Raw genomic sequence first — 18386 nt, 5'->3', positions numbered from 1 at the left:
TAGTCTTTTCATTTATCCTTGCCAACTTACAGAATTCTGTCCTCAATGGTGGGGCTGGATGAGATAGTGTAAATTCAGATTTATGAAGAGCTTTCAGAACTTTAAATTTCTTTTCCATTACAAGGAAACTATTTGGGTGTAGAAAATGAAATTAGGTAGGCTCAAACCAAAAGACAGCCGATAGCTTCTATTTACCTCTTTTGGATGCAAATTCAAGGCACTGTTCAAAGAGAAGGGTCTTGATTCTGTACTTTAAAAGTCTGAAGCTCTTTCATCACAAAACTGTTGCATTTCAGTAGTATGAAACGCAGAACTTCGGAAGTGTCCTCCAGAGATGGTCTAGTCCACCCTACCTGCTCAAGCTACAGCATTTTACCCAGGGCACATTGTTCAGCTGGGTTCTGAGTATCTCCAAGGATGGAGAGACTACAACATCTCTGGGCAACCTGTCATAGTGTTTGATCACCCTTACTATGAAGAAGGGGGGTTTTGTGTGTGCGTTTTTCCCTCTCACATTTAAGTGGAATTTATTTCATTTCAGTTTGTGCCCTACACCTCTTTTCCAGTAGTTGAATGCCAGTGAAAAAAGTTTGACTCTCTCTTCATTATTTTCCCTCATCAGGTACTTATACACATTGATCAGATCCCCCCTGAGCTGACTTCTCTTCTTCAGGATGAACAGGCCTAGCTCTGTCAGCCTCTCCTGTAACCTTCAGAAAGGCTGTGCTGAGTATGCTTTCAGTTATTATATGTCCCTCAGAAGAACCTTAAATATAGTAGTTAAACTACAGGACACTGGGTGGAGGGTGATATTTATTCCATGAGCCTGCAAAAAGAGATCCCACTTCTAATAGGCATTGAAAAGGGAATAATTAACCGGAAATGCAAGACAGACAAAATAAATAGCTGATGCTGCAGCTTTTTCAGATAAGAATGCCAAAACCCATGCAAATACCATGTGCTGGGATGCAACAGACTAGTTTGGTTCTGATTAAGGGTGAAATATCAGGACAGAGACAATTTACATTTGTAGATGAGTCTTTGACAATGCAATATATACATATGGTCCTAGGCACTATAAGATCAACATTGAAGTTTTAATAATGTCTTTACTTCAGTTAGATCTGTTCAGTAAATTCCTACTAGAAACTGCTTCTCTAATGTGAAATATGTTTACAACAGCTACTGGACATTAAGTGCTTTGGCAATTCCTTATTGACAGGCAGCTCAGTCTCTTAGCATGCCTCTGAGTGCTTCAATATGCTCATCCTTGTGAGGTAGCTATAAAATACTGTTCTCATCAAATATGTTAGCTACACATTCTAACATTTCAGCAATGATAAATTAACTGCTCAAGCAGTTGAAATTCTCAAATTAGTTTCAATACATGGTTTGACCTGCATAAAAATAAATAATTTGCACCTATTTTTTGTGCATTATATTCAACTAATGAAGACAAATGTATTAATTTGTTTTAGTTACAGAAGAACTGAAGCTCAGCACTTTTATGCATGCATAAGTGATGAATATTACAGTCCAAATTATATGAAGGTTTACAGATTAAGTGGAGGCAAGCAGAAGGAAAATCCTCCAGTGTTGGTACATGGTTTCCTATTTATTCCTATAGAGACAAATCTGTTTATATGTCTCATCTCCAATGACTGGTAAAAAAAGCTCGTATTATGCAATTTGTATGGTCTGAAGGCAATAAGGAACTTCAAGAGAACTAGGGTGTCTTAACAAATGACTAAGATATCCTCAGTTTCCTACACAATATAAACAGGAAATAGCTGCAGAGTCTGAAATCTCAACAATGATTAAATTGAAAGCCAGTGTTGATTGTTGGGTTTAGTACTTTACAGAGGAAATCCAGGAATATATTTTAACCAATGCAAATTTTAAACTTCTAAACTCTTCAGTATTTTCAGATATGTAGAATTTGGTTTCAGTTATGTTAACCAAGTGTATTGTCAGCAATTTTGGTGACTAAATTAATACATCATTTACCTGTTATTCCCTTCAGTATCGGAACTGCCTGCTTTTTGAAAGGTTCCCACATTGTTCGTATCTGTGGCTTTGTTGGTTTTACATAAATATATTTAAACATAGATATGTAAAAAGTATAGACCTTCTGTTTACCAGTCAGTGTCAGACACAACTGACTTATTGCAAGAGTAGAAGCAAAGGAAGATCTCGCAAACTGTATCTGTGGAGCCTAAGGAGTTCTTTGTCTTGTATTTCTTCAAATGAGGCAACATATGATTCTGATTGTAAAAAATTCTGCAATATTTAAGAGAAATAATGGAAACATTAAAGAAAAAAAAGAAACTGCCTTTTTTTCTCCTGGAAAAAGATGTCTAAAATTATGTTCTGCATTGATCACTGACTGCCAAATGTACAAATTAATTGAAAGGAATGTTCCAGTTGGGCTCTGTGCCAGTCATTGTGCTCAATGTCATTTGTTTTCTAGTCTTGCCTGAGATTTAAGGGAAGTTTTTCTAACACATCTCTTCAAAACATGTCACCTATTCAGTTTGGTGGAAGTGTGAAAAGAGAATGATGTTAGGACAAAGAACTCAGCCCTAGTAAGTGCTTAACTTCAGAGAGTAAGGAAGGCTGAAGAACTCTAAACAGTTAATTCTGAAAGAATCTTATGGATTTTTATCTTTTTTTTTAGAAAAGTATTTAATACAAGCCAGTATTTTCATGTCTTGTGTGAGTCTTCTAATCTTCTTTAAGAATAAAAGCAAAAAGGGACAAAGAGAAAAAAGAGAAAGAGAAAGACAGAGGAAGAGTGAAAAAGGAAAAGAGGAAAAGCAACTGCATAAACAATGGCGGGAAGGGAAGGGAAGGGAAGGGAAGGGAAGGGAAGGGAAGGGAAGGGAAGGGAAGGGAAGGGAAGGGAAGGGAAGGGAAGGGAAGGGAAGGGAAGGGAAGGGAAGGGAAGGGAAGGGAAGGGAAGGGAAGGGAAGGGAAGGGAAGGGAAGGGAAGGGAAGGGAAGGGAAGGGAAGGGAAGGGAAGGGAAGGGAAGGGAAGGGAAGGGAAGGGAAGGGAAGGGAAGGGAAGGGAAGGGTTGGGTTCAGTTGGAAGGGACCTACAATGATCATCTAGTACAACTGCCTGACCACTTCAAGGCTGACCAAAAGTTGAAGCGTGTTATTAAGGGCATTGTCCAAACGCTTTTTAAACACTGACAGACTTGAGGCATTGACCACCTCCCTAGAAAGCCTGTTCCAGTGTTTGACCACCCTCTCAGTAAAGAAATGTTTCCTAATGTCAAGTCTGAACCTCCCCTGACAGACTTTGAGTCATTCCCACACAAACTGTCACTGAATACCAGAGAGAAGAGATCAGCACCTCACTCTCCACTTCCTTTCCTCAGGAAACTGTAGAGCACAATGAAGTTGTCCCTCAGCCTCCTTTTCTCCAAACTATCTAAACCCAATGTCCTCAGCCACTCCTCACAGGACATGCCTTCCAGCCCTGTTTCCAGCTTTATTGCCAACCTCTGGATGCATTCGAATGTCTTAACATCCTTCTTGAATTGTGGGGCCCAGAATTCATTATCATTATGATACTCATCTGTATCGTAATCCTACTGCCTTCAGAAGAATCTACAACTGCAGGATAACCATACTACACATTCTCATTTAATCTGAGTTTAAAGATTAGACTGGCCCTTACTGTGATGGTGTCTATAATGACTGACTATGGACAACTGTACCTTCAATTTTGAGATTCATTTTTAGCTAATTTCTGGAAAATGGAAGGCTTTCTATTCATACTTTAATGTCTCTTAAACTGGACTTGATCTTACCACAATTATAGGTAGCACCTAAAGCAGGAAAAATTGATAGCACCACTATGTTCTAAATATGTAATAACATATTATATTTCTTTACTAGAAAACATTCAGGGCATTTGTTTAAAATATTAATTTGGATGTAGTTCATGTTCTAAGTGTAAAAATTGCTTCACAAAAATAAAGTTAATTCAGACATGTAGCTGTAGAATTCAAGGCTTTGGTCTTTTAAAAGCCAGACAAAACACAGGAGGCAACATCCTACACATTTGAAGGATTATGAAGCGTTATTCTTGCACTTACAATGCATTTACTCCAATTTTATCTGCTTTTTTTTTTTACAGACAAGCTCCAAAAGCAAACTACTTTTTAGATGATTACAAAAACAGGCTGTAAATCTCTGTCGAAAATGATAAATGCAGAAAGGGAGGAGGCTGAAGGAATTCTAAGAGGAGAATTAGGACTATTTGGAGATCATGTTCAAAATATTTTTTTCACTTTCTATTGCATATTTAGGAAATGAGTAATTTATTCATATTTTTACTACATTAAGTTTTAGTCTTTGAAATTACAAACATTTATTAAAAGCTTTTGTTCTTAAGTAATTTATATTCCCCACTATGCCTTCATTTAAAATTTTCTATATTTGGAAATATGCACTTAAATAAAAATGGCAGGTAATGAAATCTTTTGAAAAATACCTGTATTAAGAAAGCAGTCGTGTCAATGAAAAAATTTCAGTACGATAAAATAGAAACTTTTACTGTGAATTTTTTTTCTAGGTCACTCCATAGAGACAGAATAGGTAATATAAATCAGCTGGAGCTATACGGTGTTATTGGATACAACATGATAATTAAGTGTTATACATTTGCTGATTAAACAATTTGTTTAAATTTTATTTGAATCCAGCAGCCTATCACTGGGGTAGGAAGGACACTGTTGTATTGCATTTATTAATGGCTTAGAAAATATAAATAATTCATGAAGTCATATTCTTAGAGAAGATATGAAATAGCAGATCATAAATTATTGCCTGAAACCCTTTTTTTTCTGCAGTGAAATCTTTAATTTAAGTGAGTGGAGTGTGAAATACTCTTTCTAGATTCTATGTCTGATGAAATTATATGAATACTACTGTCTTCAAAATGTGCTTACTCCAAACATTTTAATTACATGCTACACAGCCGACTGAAATTAAAAAAAAAAAAAAAGAAAAAGAAAAAAAAGAAGAAAAAAAGAAAGCTAACTCCACTTTTGGTTCTGATTTGGCAAAAATAATAGATTTGAATGCCTAAGTTAAAAAAATGTTTAGATTAACTACATTGTGCAAAAATTTATAAATAAATTTCTACGTGCAAGTGATCTGCACATTACATTATCGGCCAAATAGACTTTTTGGAAGTCATAGGTGAATGGGCAAATTTTTGAGAATCTTTAGGAACAATGTACTGTGAAAAATATATTTTTTTCTCCAAGAGATAATGTTTGTAAAAAAAAAAGACATATTATTTGATATTTCATTAGAATTTACAGAAAAGAGAACTTTACTAAAAATGGCACTTCTGAATCAATAGAACATGACAGCCTTGAGGTTTTGTTTCATCCTTTGAACTTAAGTGAGTATACTGATATCTCGGGCCTGCAGCCAATGCATTTCTGCTGGAAGGCTGTTTATTTTATTCATATATTTTTCTTTTTGACATAGGAGGTAGAACTTGTTTGTATCACAGTAGCTACCAGCTTTCCATTGTAACTATATAAATATACACTGTGCAGATATATTTTATGTACTTACATGACTAAATTTTGATACATGAATCTGCTTTACCATTGCAAGTTATCGCATCTTTGTATAATGGGTAGTGAAATGTTGGTAGCTTTATCCACTTGGTATATTAACCCCAAAATACCTTGTTTAATTTCATTCATATCCTGAGAGTTGTATTGTATGCCCATGTATAGTGAAGAGTCTCTATATAGTTAGGGGAGTACACATTTCTTTTAAAAAAAAAGTCCATCTGTATGGAAAGATCAGAGACGCAAACAGTTATATGCTGTAGTAGGAAAAGTCATAGTTTGATCACAGCAAGGGAAAAGTCAAAAAACTAGTAAAAGTGAAGATGCTCATGTAACAGATTTAACTCACTATGTTTTGCAACTGAGATATTATTAATATTAATAGCACAATTTATTTTCTTGTAATAGCTGCACAGGAAGAAAGGATAAGAAAATGTGTATTTCATCTTTTTTTCAAGCTGTTTTTTACCTCCTTATTATCAGATATTATACGAACATCACTGCTATACAGCTAAAGCCCCCTCTTAATCTAATTCTGTAACTTTCCACAGCTCAACAATCACAGAGTGACAGTAGAGAAATCACTAGCTCTAATTTCTTATATGTGCGATATCTCTCAAACACCACTTTCTATTTTGTATTTCTTAAGAGTTAGAAGAAATATATGCAAATTTTTATGATTACTTACGCCTACCCTTTTTCATTTTCAAAATGTCAAAGGCATTACTTTGCATGTATCTTCACATATACAGAATTTGTCTGGCATATACAGGCTAGGCCTGAGTTGCCACATAAGCACAGATCATCTGAAAGGTGTAAGCTCAATAGATCTGCTCAGATCGAATGGGTTTGACATATAAACTTGTCAGCCATTTATGTACTTCAGGTTCAACATAGAAGCAACTGGCAATTCAATAGAAAATCTGCCCAAACCAGATGGAAAGTAGCCTGCTGTCTAACATGCTGAAGAGAAGCAGGAATTTGGAAAAGAAATATTAACATGAAACCACCCCAGAGAGATTATTTGCTTTTTTCCAATACATGAATTCAAATATATTTCTTCCAATTGGAGAGTAAAAAAAAAAAAGTGAAAAGTATCTTTGCAGAACATTAAGACTCTAATATAGAGTGCATAGAAGCAGATTTCTAACTTTTCATGTTGTTCACTTCACATTAACATTGATGTTAATAAATACTCGTTATGGAAAATAGAAATTGTCAAATAATACTACTGTAGTTTACAGTATGTTGACCACAGAAAAGTCATATTAACTGTGTTTCAGCAGGGCCTGAAATTTATATTGCTGGATAGACTAGGTTTTCTTGAAAAAAAAGTTATAATTTATGTTTGATAAGAAGACCATAAGCATAAATATTTAGGAATCCCTTGCAATGGCAAATTTATCCCAACTGGGGTTTATTCAAGAAAAAAATAAATCAATTTTTAACACCTTTATCATGCATGATGAAGAAACTGGAAATTTAAAACTACTGGAGGTGATAAGTAACACTTTAGAGGCTCTGTCATCAAAAGCAGAAGTTATTCTGCATATCCAAAGGGTTTGTTCTATCCCCACCCCTCCCTCATTCTATTGCTTTCTGTGTTTTTTCTCTCTTTCACTTTCTTCTTCCCTCCCTCTCCTTCTTCATCCCTCAAATATCAGCCTTGGACGATGAGGTGTATGACCACACAAAGCCAAATTCCAACCACTAAATGAAATATATATCTATTTCTAAGAGGTAATTGTACATGATACATACTCATATGTTTATTATTAAAAACAAACTATACTGAATACTTCAAGCTTTATGCATATTAACAAAAGTTTTCCTATCTACCAGATTCATTGATGAAGAACACAGGACTGACAAAATAGTGCCTCCTAATAGGATATGTCAAAATAAAGCCAGTACAAAACCCTAACATGAGGAGCTTCAAACTGGAAGGAAACAAAAAGTCAAAAGCTCTAGCAAAGCAAGTGCTACGTTCTTGGTTGCAAACCTATAAACCTGTAAGTTGCAAAGATGGAAAATAAAACAAAACATACACAACCCCAGTAACAAATAGTTTCTCCTTATCTGCTCCAAAGTATCAGTTGTTGTCAAACATCTTATCCCAGGTCTGTTCTTCCCTTCCCTCTTCATTATAAAGTTTTTCTAGCCTAGCACCAGAGGTGGCTGACAAGACTGTTACCTTAATTTATAAATATATATCATGAGAATCATTCATTGTATGTATAAGTTACCAAATTCACTATCTCTAGTTTATTTCGCAGTGCTGCAGGTGTCATATGTGACATATTAAATAAAGCCAAAAGCAAAGATATCATACAGAATGCTGCCTTGCACCGATTCCAAACATCAGTGTATTTTGTGGATTTTAAAGGTGCTAACTGATCCTACTTTGTGCCAAAAGTACGGCATTTCCAATTTCCTTCATCAAGGCTACATCTAAGCAATCTCAATGTTGCTTACTTCACTAATAATCACGAAAACTCAGATTCTGCTTCTTCAGTGTTTTCAGGAATTGATACCTATACACTGCCTGATCTGCTGGGTCTTTTCCTCCTCTTGTGCAACTTTCTCTGAATTCAAAACTTTCACATTGTGAGCAGAGAGCTTTTACTGTTCAACACTAAGATGGTGCTACATTTGGGTGGTTGCATTTTCCAAGTGATTATCCTATCATAAACTACTCTGACAGCATATCTTTTTGTTAGGAAAGCTTTTAGCTCTTCTGTTTGTATCTACTTAGACTCAAGCAAATAATGGTCTCACTAACTATTACTCTATTAGCCTTCAAAAGGAACAAGATATGTTGCACCTGCATTCTTTGATGCTGTTTTCTAAAAAGTTACCATATCCATTCTACTGTATCCAACAAAAGGCCTGTAACAACTATATTCTACAAATTTAATCTTACATGCAAATATTTCTGCAATTTAAAAACACTATTCTGGGAGATAAACCAGATATTTTTGTAAATTTGGAGAGATTACATCTATGCCTCTAATACTGAATTTCACTGAATTTTTTTAGAGTTGGAAGGGACCATAGAGATCATCTAGTCCAACTCCCCTGCTGAAGCAGGATTGCCTAGAGCATGTCAGAGCATGTGACTCAGGACTGTATCCAGGCAGGTCTTGAAAATCTCCAAAGAAGGGGACCCCACAACCTCCCTGGGCAGCCTGTTCCAGGGCTCTGGCACCCTCACCATGAAGAAGTTTTTTCTCATATTTGAGTGGAACCTCCTATGTTCCAGCTTATGCCCATTGCCCCTCGTCCTCTCACTGGCAACCACTGAAAAGAGTCTGGCTCCCTCCTCCTTCAACCCACCCTTGAGATACTTATAAGCATTGATAAGGTCTCCCCTCAGCCTTCTCTTCTCCAGGCTAAAGAGTCCCAGCTCTCTCAGCCTTTCTTCATAAGGGAGATGCTCCAATCCTTGAATCATCCTCGTTGCCCTTCACTGGACTCTTTCCAGTAGTTCCCTATCCCTCTTGAATTGGGGAGCCCAGAACTGGATGCAGTATTCCAGTTGTGGCCTCACCAGTGCAGAGTAGAGGGGGAGAATGACTTCCCTCGACCTGCTAGCCACACTCTTCCCTATGCAGCCCAGGATTCCGTTGGCCTTCCTGGCCACAAGAGCACATTGCTTGCTCATTGTCATTTTGCTGTCTACCAGGACCCCCAGATCTTTCTCTTCGGAACTTGTCTCTAGCAGGTCCATGCCTAACCTGTATTGGTGCCTGACATTCTTCTTGCCCAGGTGCAGGACCCTGCACTTTTCCCTGTTGAACCTCATGAGGTTCTTCCTTACCCAGCTCTCCAGCCTGTCCAGGTCTCGCTGGATGGCAGCACGGCCCTCCGGGGTGTCAGCCACCCCTCCCAGTTTGGTATCATCAGCAAACTTGCTGAGGATACACTCTGTCCCCCCGTCCAGGTCACTGATGAATATGTTGAACAGGACTGGACCAAGTATTGACCCCTGGGGGACACCACTGGTTACAGGCCTCCAGCGTGAACCTGCTCCGTTAATCATTACCCTTTGAGTCCTGTCACACAGCCAGTTCTCAATCCACCTCACTGTCCCCTCATCCAGCCCACACTTCCTTAGTTTCCCAATGAGGATGCTATGGGAGACTGTGTCAAAAGCCTTGCTGAAGTCAAGGTAGATGACATCTGCTGCCCTCCCCTCATCCAACCAACCAGTTATAGCATCATAGAAAGCTATCAGATTGGTCAAACATGATTTACCCTTGGTAAACCCATGTTGCCCACTTCCAATAACCCCCCGCTCTTCAACTTGTTTGGAGATGACATCTAGAATGAGTCTCTCCATGACCTTCCCAGGGACAGAGGTGAGACTAACTGGTCTGTAGTTCCCAGGGTCCTCCTTCTTGCCCTTTTTGAAGACTGGAGTGATGTTGGCCTTCCTCCAGTCTTCAGGTACCTCTCCTGTTCTCCATGACCTTTCAAAGACGATAGAGAGTGGCCCAGCGATAACATCTGCCAGCTCTCTCAGCACTCATGGGTGCATCCCATCAGGGCCCATGGACTTATGAATGTCCAGTTTGGCCAAGTGGTCCCGAACCTGGTCCTCCTCTACTGGAGGAAAAACTTCCTCTCTCCATACCCTCCCCCTGGCCTCCAAGGCCAGAGATTCATGACGGGCAGCCTTAGCAGTGAAGACTGAAGAAAAGAAGGCATTCAGCAACTCTGCTTTCTCCATGTCTTCCACCACTAGGGTGCCCATCTCATTCATCAGTGGGCCCACATTATCCCTAATCTTCCTTTTACTGTTTACATACCGAAAAAAAACCCTTTTTGTTATTCTTAACTGTAGTGGCCAAGATGAGCTCAGCTTGAGCCTTGGCCCTTCTAATTTTCCCCCTGCATATCTTCACCACTTCCTGGTATTTCTTCTTGCCTGCCAGGCCCCTTTTCCAAAGATCATAAACTTTCTTTTTGTTCCTGAGCTCCAGCCAAAGCTCTCTATTTAGCCAGGCTGGTCTTCTTCCCTTCCTGCTTGTTTTTTGGGACTTGGGTATGGCTCTTTCCTGCACTTTTAAGAGTGCCTTCTTGAAGTACAACCAGCCTTCCTGGGCACCTTTGCCCTTCAGGACTGTCTCCCAAGGAACACTTTCAACCATGCTCCTGAAGAGGCCAAAGTCTGCCCTTCGGAAGTCCAAGGTGGCAGTTTTGCTGCCCCCCTGCCTTGCTTCAGCAAGAATTGAAAATTGTATCATTTTGTGATCACTCTGTCCAAGACGACCTCCAACGTTTACATCCCCCACAAGACCTTCTGAGTTAACTATCAGCAGGTCCAGTAGGGCACTTTCCCTAGTCGGTTCCCTCACCAACTGCGTTAGGAAGTTGTCTTCCATGCACTCTAAGAATCTCCAGGACTGTTGCCTCTCTGCTGTGTTATATTTCCAGCAGATATCTGGGAAGTTGAAGTCCCCCATGAGTACAAGGGAGAGTGATCGTGAGGCCTCTGCCAGCTGCTTATAGAATATTTCGTCAGCCTTTATATCCTGGTTTGGGGGTCTATAACAAACTCCCACCACGATGTCTGCCTTATTGGTCTTCCCCTTGATTCTTATCCATAGACACTCAACACTGTCATCATGCGTATTGCGAAGTTCTAGGCATACAATACTGCTCTTAACATAAAGGGCCACCCCACCACCTCTCTTTCCTTGCCTGTCCCTTCTGAAAAGTTGGTAGCCATCAATCACAGCACTCCAGTTATGCGAGTCCTCCCACCACATTTCTGTGATGGCAACTAGATCATAGTTTTCTTGCTGTACAATGGCCTCCAGCTCCTCCTGTTTGTTGCCCATGCTGCGTACATTCATGTAGATGCACTTCAGCTGTGCTAATCATCCCACTATTTTGCTGGGAGAGCAAGCACTAATTCCCACCTGTCCATGTGCAGACATTTCTGCAGTTACCATCTTATCACTAGTCCTCATGTCTTCACATATGTCTTTCTCTCCCACATCAACTGCTGCAACAGGTTGCAAGGCCTTGCTGGCACCTTTACCTACTAGCACTGGCACGCTACTCCTGGGCACCACTTTAGCAACCCTGCTTCCAACCCCGTCCCCCTTCAAATCTAGTTTAAAGCTCTCTCAATGAGCCCTGATAATTCTTGTCCCGATATCCTTTTTTCCCTTTGGGTTAGGCTTCCCCCACCTGCTGCCAGCATGCCTTGTGACCTGTAGATCAGCCCGTGATCAAAGAATCCAAAGTCCTGCTGTTTACACCAGTCTTTTAGCCATGGGTTGATCTGTTGATTCTTCCTATTTATCCCTTCATCCGTCCCTGTGACTGGTGGGGTAGAAGAGAACACCACTTGTGCTCCTGATCCCTTGACCAGTCGTCCCAGCACTCTGAAGTCCCTTTTCATTGCCTTTAGGCTTCTGGTAGCTATCTCATCATTGCCTACTTGAAATATCAGTAGTGGGTAATAATCTGAGGGCTGAACCATGGAGTGAATTTTCCTCTGTATATCCTTAATCCTGGCCCCAGGGAGGCAGGTGACTTCCCTGTGGGACGGGTCTGGTCTACAGATTGGGCCCTCTGCTCCACTCAGAAGGGAGTCACCTATTACAATCACCTTTCTTTTTTTCTTAGTTGATGAGGTCCTGAGGCATGGGGGTGGGTGACTAGTCCTCGGTGACTCACTGGGTAGATCGTCCTCTCCATTCTCATTTACCTCGTCCCCAAAATCCAGAACTCCGAACCTATTATGCAAATGCAACTGGGAAGGTGAGGGAGGCTGTTGGGGGTTCTGCTTGCCTCACCGAGGAAGGACCAGCCTCCATTCCCCCCTTTCTATTAAGTCCCCTCTCTCTGCCTGGTGACAGGGCAGGAGGGGATCATCTACTTTTATTAGAGCCTCTTCTTGCTGCCTTTGCCTCAGGGTACGGCTCCACCAGTCTATTTCACTTTCGCATTCTCTAATGCTTCTTAACCTTTCCACCTCTTCTCTCAGTTCCACCACCTGCCTGAGCAGGTCGTTTATCTGCTCGCATCGCACACAATGGGTGTCTCTGGGTCCCTGTGGTACCACAGCCAGGCTCAGGCATTCGGTGCAGCCAGGGCCCTGTACCGCCGCATCTTGGCGCGGGAGCTCGGTCTGAGTTCCCACATTCTTCTTCACAGGGGCTTTGGGGAGTTTCGTTGCCATTTCCTCTCTTGAGCCTGAACCGACCATTCACCCTCAGACTCTCCCTCTTTGTCCTGTGCACGAGCCCTCGCTCCGCCCCCTCCCTCACGCTGAAAGTGTGTCTGGCTAGCCGCTTTTAAACGCACGCTCCCTGCCACCTCAGCCTCACGCTCCCGCGCGAGGTTCCTGCCTCCTTTCTTACTCTCCGCTCTCCCTCGGCTTCTCTGTCTCCGGGAAGGCCCCTCTCTGTCTTAGTCTAGCTCAGGATTTAAAGACCCCGGCGCTCTCCGCTACCGCTCTCCGTGTGGTCTGTCCGACAACTGATTGCTGCTTCCCACGCGCTCTGCGCACGTGCGCCTGCGCGCTAATATACTCACCCTTGCGCTCACGCGGGCCCAGCACGCGCTCTGAACCTGCTGCAGCTAGCCACTTTTAAATTACATTTAAATACGATTAGTTCTGTATTGTTGTTCTGTATTGCTCAGAGATGTGTTGCTTCCCAAATAGGCACCAGCAGTAACATGTACTTTCTTTGTGAAACCATTACACTGTAGTTTTCTAAGCACTTGGCAAGTTACTCTTAGGATTATTAACTCTAAAAAAATATTACTCAAATGCATATCTATAAACTTCTTCCATAAACATTAAATAATGATGAAATCTATCTGTAGATTCTGTAGATTTAACCATGTCATAAGTTCTTTTAAAGATCCTGGAATTATTTTTTTCCTGTAGAAATGAGATTAGCTATAATGCATGAGTATTTTGTACTATCCACTGCTAGGTAAGATTTTCTAGCTTCAATAAAGCAATATAGTCTGCCTCGCACTATGGATATGCTTCTTTGTAAGGTCTCCTTTCAAATGTATGTGTGAACATTATTTTAGCAGAGTCTACACAATCTCTTTCCTCTGAGACTGTGCAGTTAATAAACAGAGTACAAAACTTTTATAAATGTTAGTTCTCTGGATAGCATTTTATAGATTCTGCCCTAACACAGGATTAATCTCTTATTCTTAGCTGTTCTGGGAAATCTCCCCATGCTGTTTTATTGTGACTTCATTTCTTTTGTGAAAACCTTACTTTATATCTTATTTTAGGTTCTATTATATTTCCTTTTATGAAGGCCTCATCTTTTTTTCAGATCTTACTTCAACTTCTTTTGTTAAGTTTAACACTGTTTCTACTCTTGTTTTACTTCCTTTGCTGATCTCTAATTCCTGCAGGTATGTCCTTTATTTGTTTCACCTTGATTCAAGACAATTGTCAGCTCACAGATACCCTTGTAGAACACCATCATTTCTCTTCACACAGACAATTTGTTATTACCTGGAATCTTGCAGATGAATAAGAGCTGAATAATGTCTTTGATACGATTCAAAGTTAATGAAGAAATAGTGCATGCATACTGCCTCTTCTCCCCAGATAGGTAAGGGACAAAAAACAAAAGACAATTTACTTACTTGCTTCCTTGCCTCTTCACACCCAATACCTCTTCCTCCTAACTTTAACTCTAGAAGTCCATTTCTGGCTTTATCACTGCTTTTCATCTGTTTCTTTTTTTCTGGTGTTTATGCTACTTCGGTGATTACACATAGTCAAAATCACTGGTAAAATAGCCTGGGCTCTCTGATTTCTTCCATGGCACTTAGCTTTGAGGCATGCTTCAGATGCTTCACAAGTTTGCATGAAGCTCATTAAGCATTTCAAGCTATCACTAAGATTTAATTTTCACCATACTCAACCTAAACGGAAGATGGTTTTCACCCTCAAAATAACAAAAGTTTTATATATCAGAAAATATGAGATGCCAAAAAGAGCAGCAGGACTGTAGTCCGGTCCCTTCTGACACTTACATGTATACAGAAAATATTCAGCAATATGAAGCCACAAGAGAACAGGGTGGAAAAATTGCTATATAGATTAAAAATAAATTCCTAACAAATAACTGTTCAAAGACAGAATGAACAGAATCATAATTTCTGCAGGTGTCCAGATGTCCATTTCCTAGCAAATTACTGAAATTATGAAAATTATAAAGATGTTATTAAAGTTGCAGTAAATACCTAAAACATATAGGGAAACTTATATTTGATACTACTAGTAGATATCTCTTTATCCAAAATATTCCAGTAAAGTTTAGTTCTTAACCTTCCTTACCATGTGACTGATTTACAGTACTGGACACAACTTTCCCCTTACAATCATGTAGTGTATAGTATTAACACAGATAAAATCAGTATCAAATGTAAGACATATTTGAGAAAAACATAAAATATATTCACATCAATCACAAGGTGATAAATTCTTATTAAAAATAAAGTTAAAGTAAATATTTGCCTTACTAAGAAGTCAGCAGAATGATCTTCCAATATTAAGTAGGATCATTGTGCAGTACTGACAGAGTTTTTGTGTTACATCTTTTTTTCAATCCCATCTATTCTGAAATCTAAAGCCACATCCTCAGTTTATGTCCTTTAAAAATCACTGTAGTCAAAGGGAACTCAGCACGTTGGTGCTTGTTGAACCACATCCCGTGGATTCTAGCCACCAAACTAATGTCTGTAATTAGCTCCTAATCTTGCAACTAAAGTTTTGTACCTAGTCAAGAACACCTGATCTGGAAAATATTTACAGGATTGGAATTGCTCTGCAAAACTATATTTCACAAAGCTAATTCAGTATTACATTTGTCTGTGGATTATACGTGGCATGTTATGGACTCTTTCCTCCTCTTCTAAGAATCTCAGTGATTAGCCCTCTCAGTATAGAAGCGTTATTCCCATTTGCTAATGCAAGCCTTGTACTACTAGCAGCTCATTCTCTAGAAAGATCAACATTTTCAAAACATTTTTTTATAAAATAAAGTGCTGTGAAAAGTACTTGTTGTTGAACATATGGAAGACACCATGTAAGAATAACATATTATATGAAAGTGTCCAAATTTTTATAAAGTAACTATTTTTTTCTGTTTAGAAAATTCAATAAAATCCATAAATGTTGATAAAACATGTAATATTTCCCCCAGGTGGGAAAAAGAGAACAAGAAAAAATGTTAGCAATGTAGAGAAAGTAATAGTTTATTGGAGCTTTTGTATGCTACTGCAGCAACTGTGATTAATGAACAAAGAACAAATGGTTGACATATCACCTACCCATGGGAGTTCCAACACCGTAACCTTTTGAGTCTATCAGGCCTCCAATCTGTGTTAGGTTACAGTTCCGCTGCGTGACAAACTCAATGGTTGTCGACTCCATTAAAAATGCATAATCAGAGGTAAGTACACGCTGGATACCTTCTTCATTACTTTTGACAAGAACTGACTGCCTCCTGCTACTCATGAAGGCCCACATCTTGTCATAAGTGGAGATTTTGGATTTCTGAAAGACAAATATTAGATGCAACATGAATAAGAATAATATCCTTATAAGCGTGAAAGCAAATTCTCAGTTTGCACATTGCTCTCTTATCGTATTTTAATACATGTCAGGTTTTACCAAGGCATTCTTCTAAGGCTGTCTGTACCTTTCATCTCATCTGTACCTCTCATCTCATCTGTGTAAAAAAAAAGAGCTGGAGAGATTCTCAAGAAAATATGCAATATCTGTTGTTTATCTGAGTTCTATTCTACATATGTTTTTATGTAGGATGAAGGCCTGCAGACATTTGAAGTCAGTGGAAACTATTGAGTATTTCACTGTAACCAAGTTCATCAACAATGTTTGTGAGTGTTATAGGAGAATCTGTGGATTCTGACACATTTGAAATTTTCACTCTTATTTCAATCACTCAGCTACTCCTGAGCAATTCTGAAAACCTAATGAACAGTGTGGCAACCTGAAATAATCAAAGCACTTACAGAAGGCAGAATATGGAGAAAAGAGTTGTGAGGTAGAGGGCAGCAAACATTTTATCCATGGTACACTGCAAAAATACTTGGAGAAAATTTTTAGGTAAGAAATAGTATCACACTCTGGTCATACAAATACTAGCTTGCCATTCAGAAGTTCCTACTAAAAGTCCTAAAAATTAATATGCGTTTTCTTCTTTAATATTCCCAGAATGCAAAGAACTGCTGGATAGGAAGACAGAGACAGTAGTTTGGGAAAAAGTGATGCCATGCAACTATAGAGAATCATAGAGGAGTCACTTCCTTTATTTCACCTCAGCTTCTTTAAAAAAATATATTACCTTCCCTCATATTTGTAAAACACAGTGCTTAAGAGATCATAACCACTGGATAAATCGAAGGTATTAGAAGTATTGGACATTTTATATTACATTTGCCCCATCTGTTTGATAATGTTTCAAACTCAAGATGCATCAGAAAGTGTTCAGTAATGTTAAATTTTGCCTAGTAAATAAAATGTAGAAATACAGCATGAAAATTAGTTTAATCAGACTTTTTAAGGAGTCTTTCATCTTTTAATGTCAGCCTTAAAAATAACTGTGCTGTCAGCTCTGGCAAAGATACTAAACAAAGATTGACACTACAAACTTTCTGAAGTTCAGCTGATTGGCAGCCATAAATTCTGCCCCAGAGGAGAATTAGCAGTGTATGTGGAATAAAAAGAACATTTATTTAGAAAAAAGATTACTTTGTTCCCCTGCTGAGATACAATCCAAGAGTTATTTCACTCTGCCTGGGGACTTAGCAAATCAAACATTTGAACTAACTCGTGTCAATGCTGACAAAACTGAAGATTTTTAAGACTCTGCATGAACACATTGTTACTGTACTGAAGATAGTCTGTGGCCGATTGCAAAAGATTTTAGTAACAATGAAAGGGGAGACCATTTATCTTCAAAATAAACTGTGAACACATAGAATAGAGAGCACCAAACAGATATGGTCTCTCCTCATAGGGTTTGGTTTGAAAATCAAGTACTTCTTGCAAGCATTTAATATTGCACTGCAGCACAACACACTTCAAGCAAGGCCACATCAGCTCTGTCGGAATTTAAATTACTATTTAATACAGAAAGGATGGAAAATAAATGTTTTTCAATATTTGTAAATTTTTACCAAGGACCTGCATTTAATTCTTTTAACATAGAATCTTCACCCCAGTATACAAAACAAATTTTTTGTCACTATAAATAATTTAGGCAATATAAAAAAATGGCACAGAAAACAATTTTAGTAAACTGTTAGATACACATTGCTGATGCATGTTAAGAAAAAAAAAAAAGAAAAATTTAAATGAGCAGTAACAGAAAATAAAAAAAGAATGAACTGTAATACATATACAATTCTAGATTTCTGTTGAAAAAAAAAAATAAATTCCAGGATGAGAACATGTTAGGAAGGGGAATGGTTGTTCTCTGCTGAAGAATTAGATCATGGGAAAAAATACAATACCTTCTAAAGGACAAAGTACTCATATTACAATGACTGATTTAATCAGCTAGGATGAAGCCACAACTGCTATTGAAAAGGAAGCAACAAAAGTCACCAACAACACTATCCAATAACTTTATAAACAGTTTGGAAAATAGTATTGAAAGCACCCTCACCAAGTTTTTGGATGACACCAAACAGGGAAGAGGTAGATACACTGTAAGAAAGAGCTACCATGCAGAGAGACCTCAAGAGGCTGGAAAA

At 38.8% G+C, this 18386-nt stretch overlaps 1 protein-coding gene across 1 annotated transcript in view; it reads right to left on the bottom strand.

The window, feature by feature from the left end:
* The window catches only part of GRIK2 (glutamate ionotropic receptor kainate type subunit 2), a 373275-nt gene that overhangs the window by 18311 nt on the left and 336578 nt on the right, over positions 1-18386 (bottom strand). Inside the window, exon 14 of the mRNA XM_074150299.1 lies at positions 15936-16161. Coding sequence (XP_074006400.1) covers positions 15936-16161 — 226 coding nt within the window. The remainder of the gene's footprint in view (positions 1-15935; positions 16162-18386) is intronic.

This window comes from Numenius arquata, chromosome 7 (assembly GCF_964106895.1).
Source record: "Numenius arquata chromosome 7, bNumArq3.hap1.1, whole genome shotgun sequence".
Lineage (NCBI taxonomy): Eukaryota > Metazoa > Chordata > Aves > Charadriiformes > Scolopacidae > Numenius > Numenius arquata.
The sequence above is the reverse complement of the archived record's forward strand: the minus strand, read 5'-3'. Positions and strand labels throughout refer to the sequence as shown.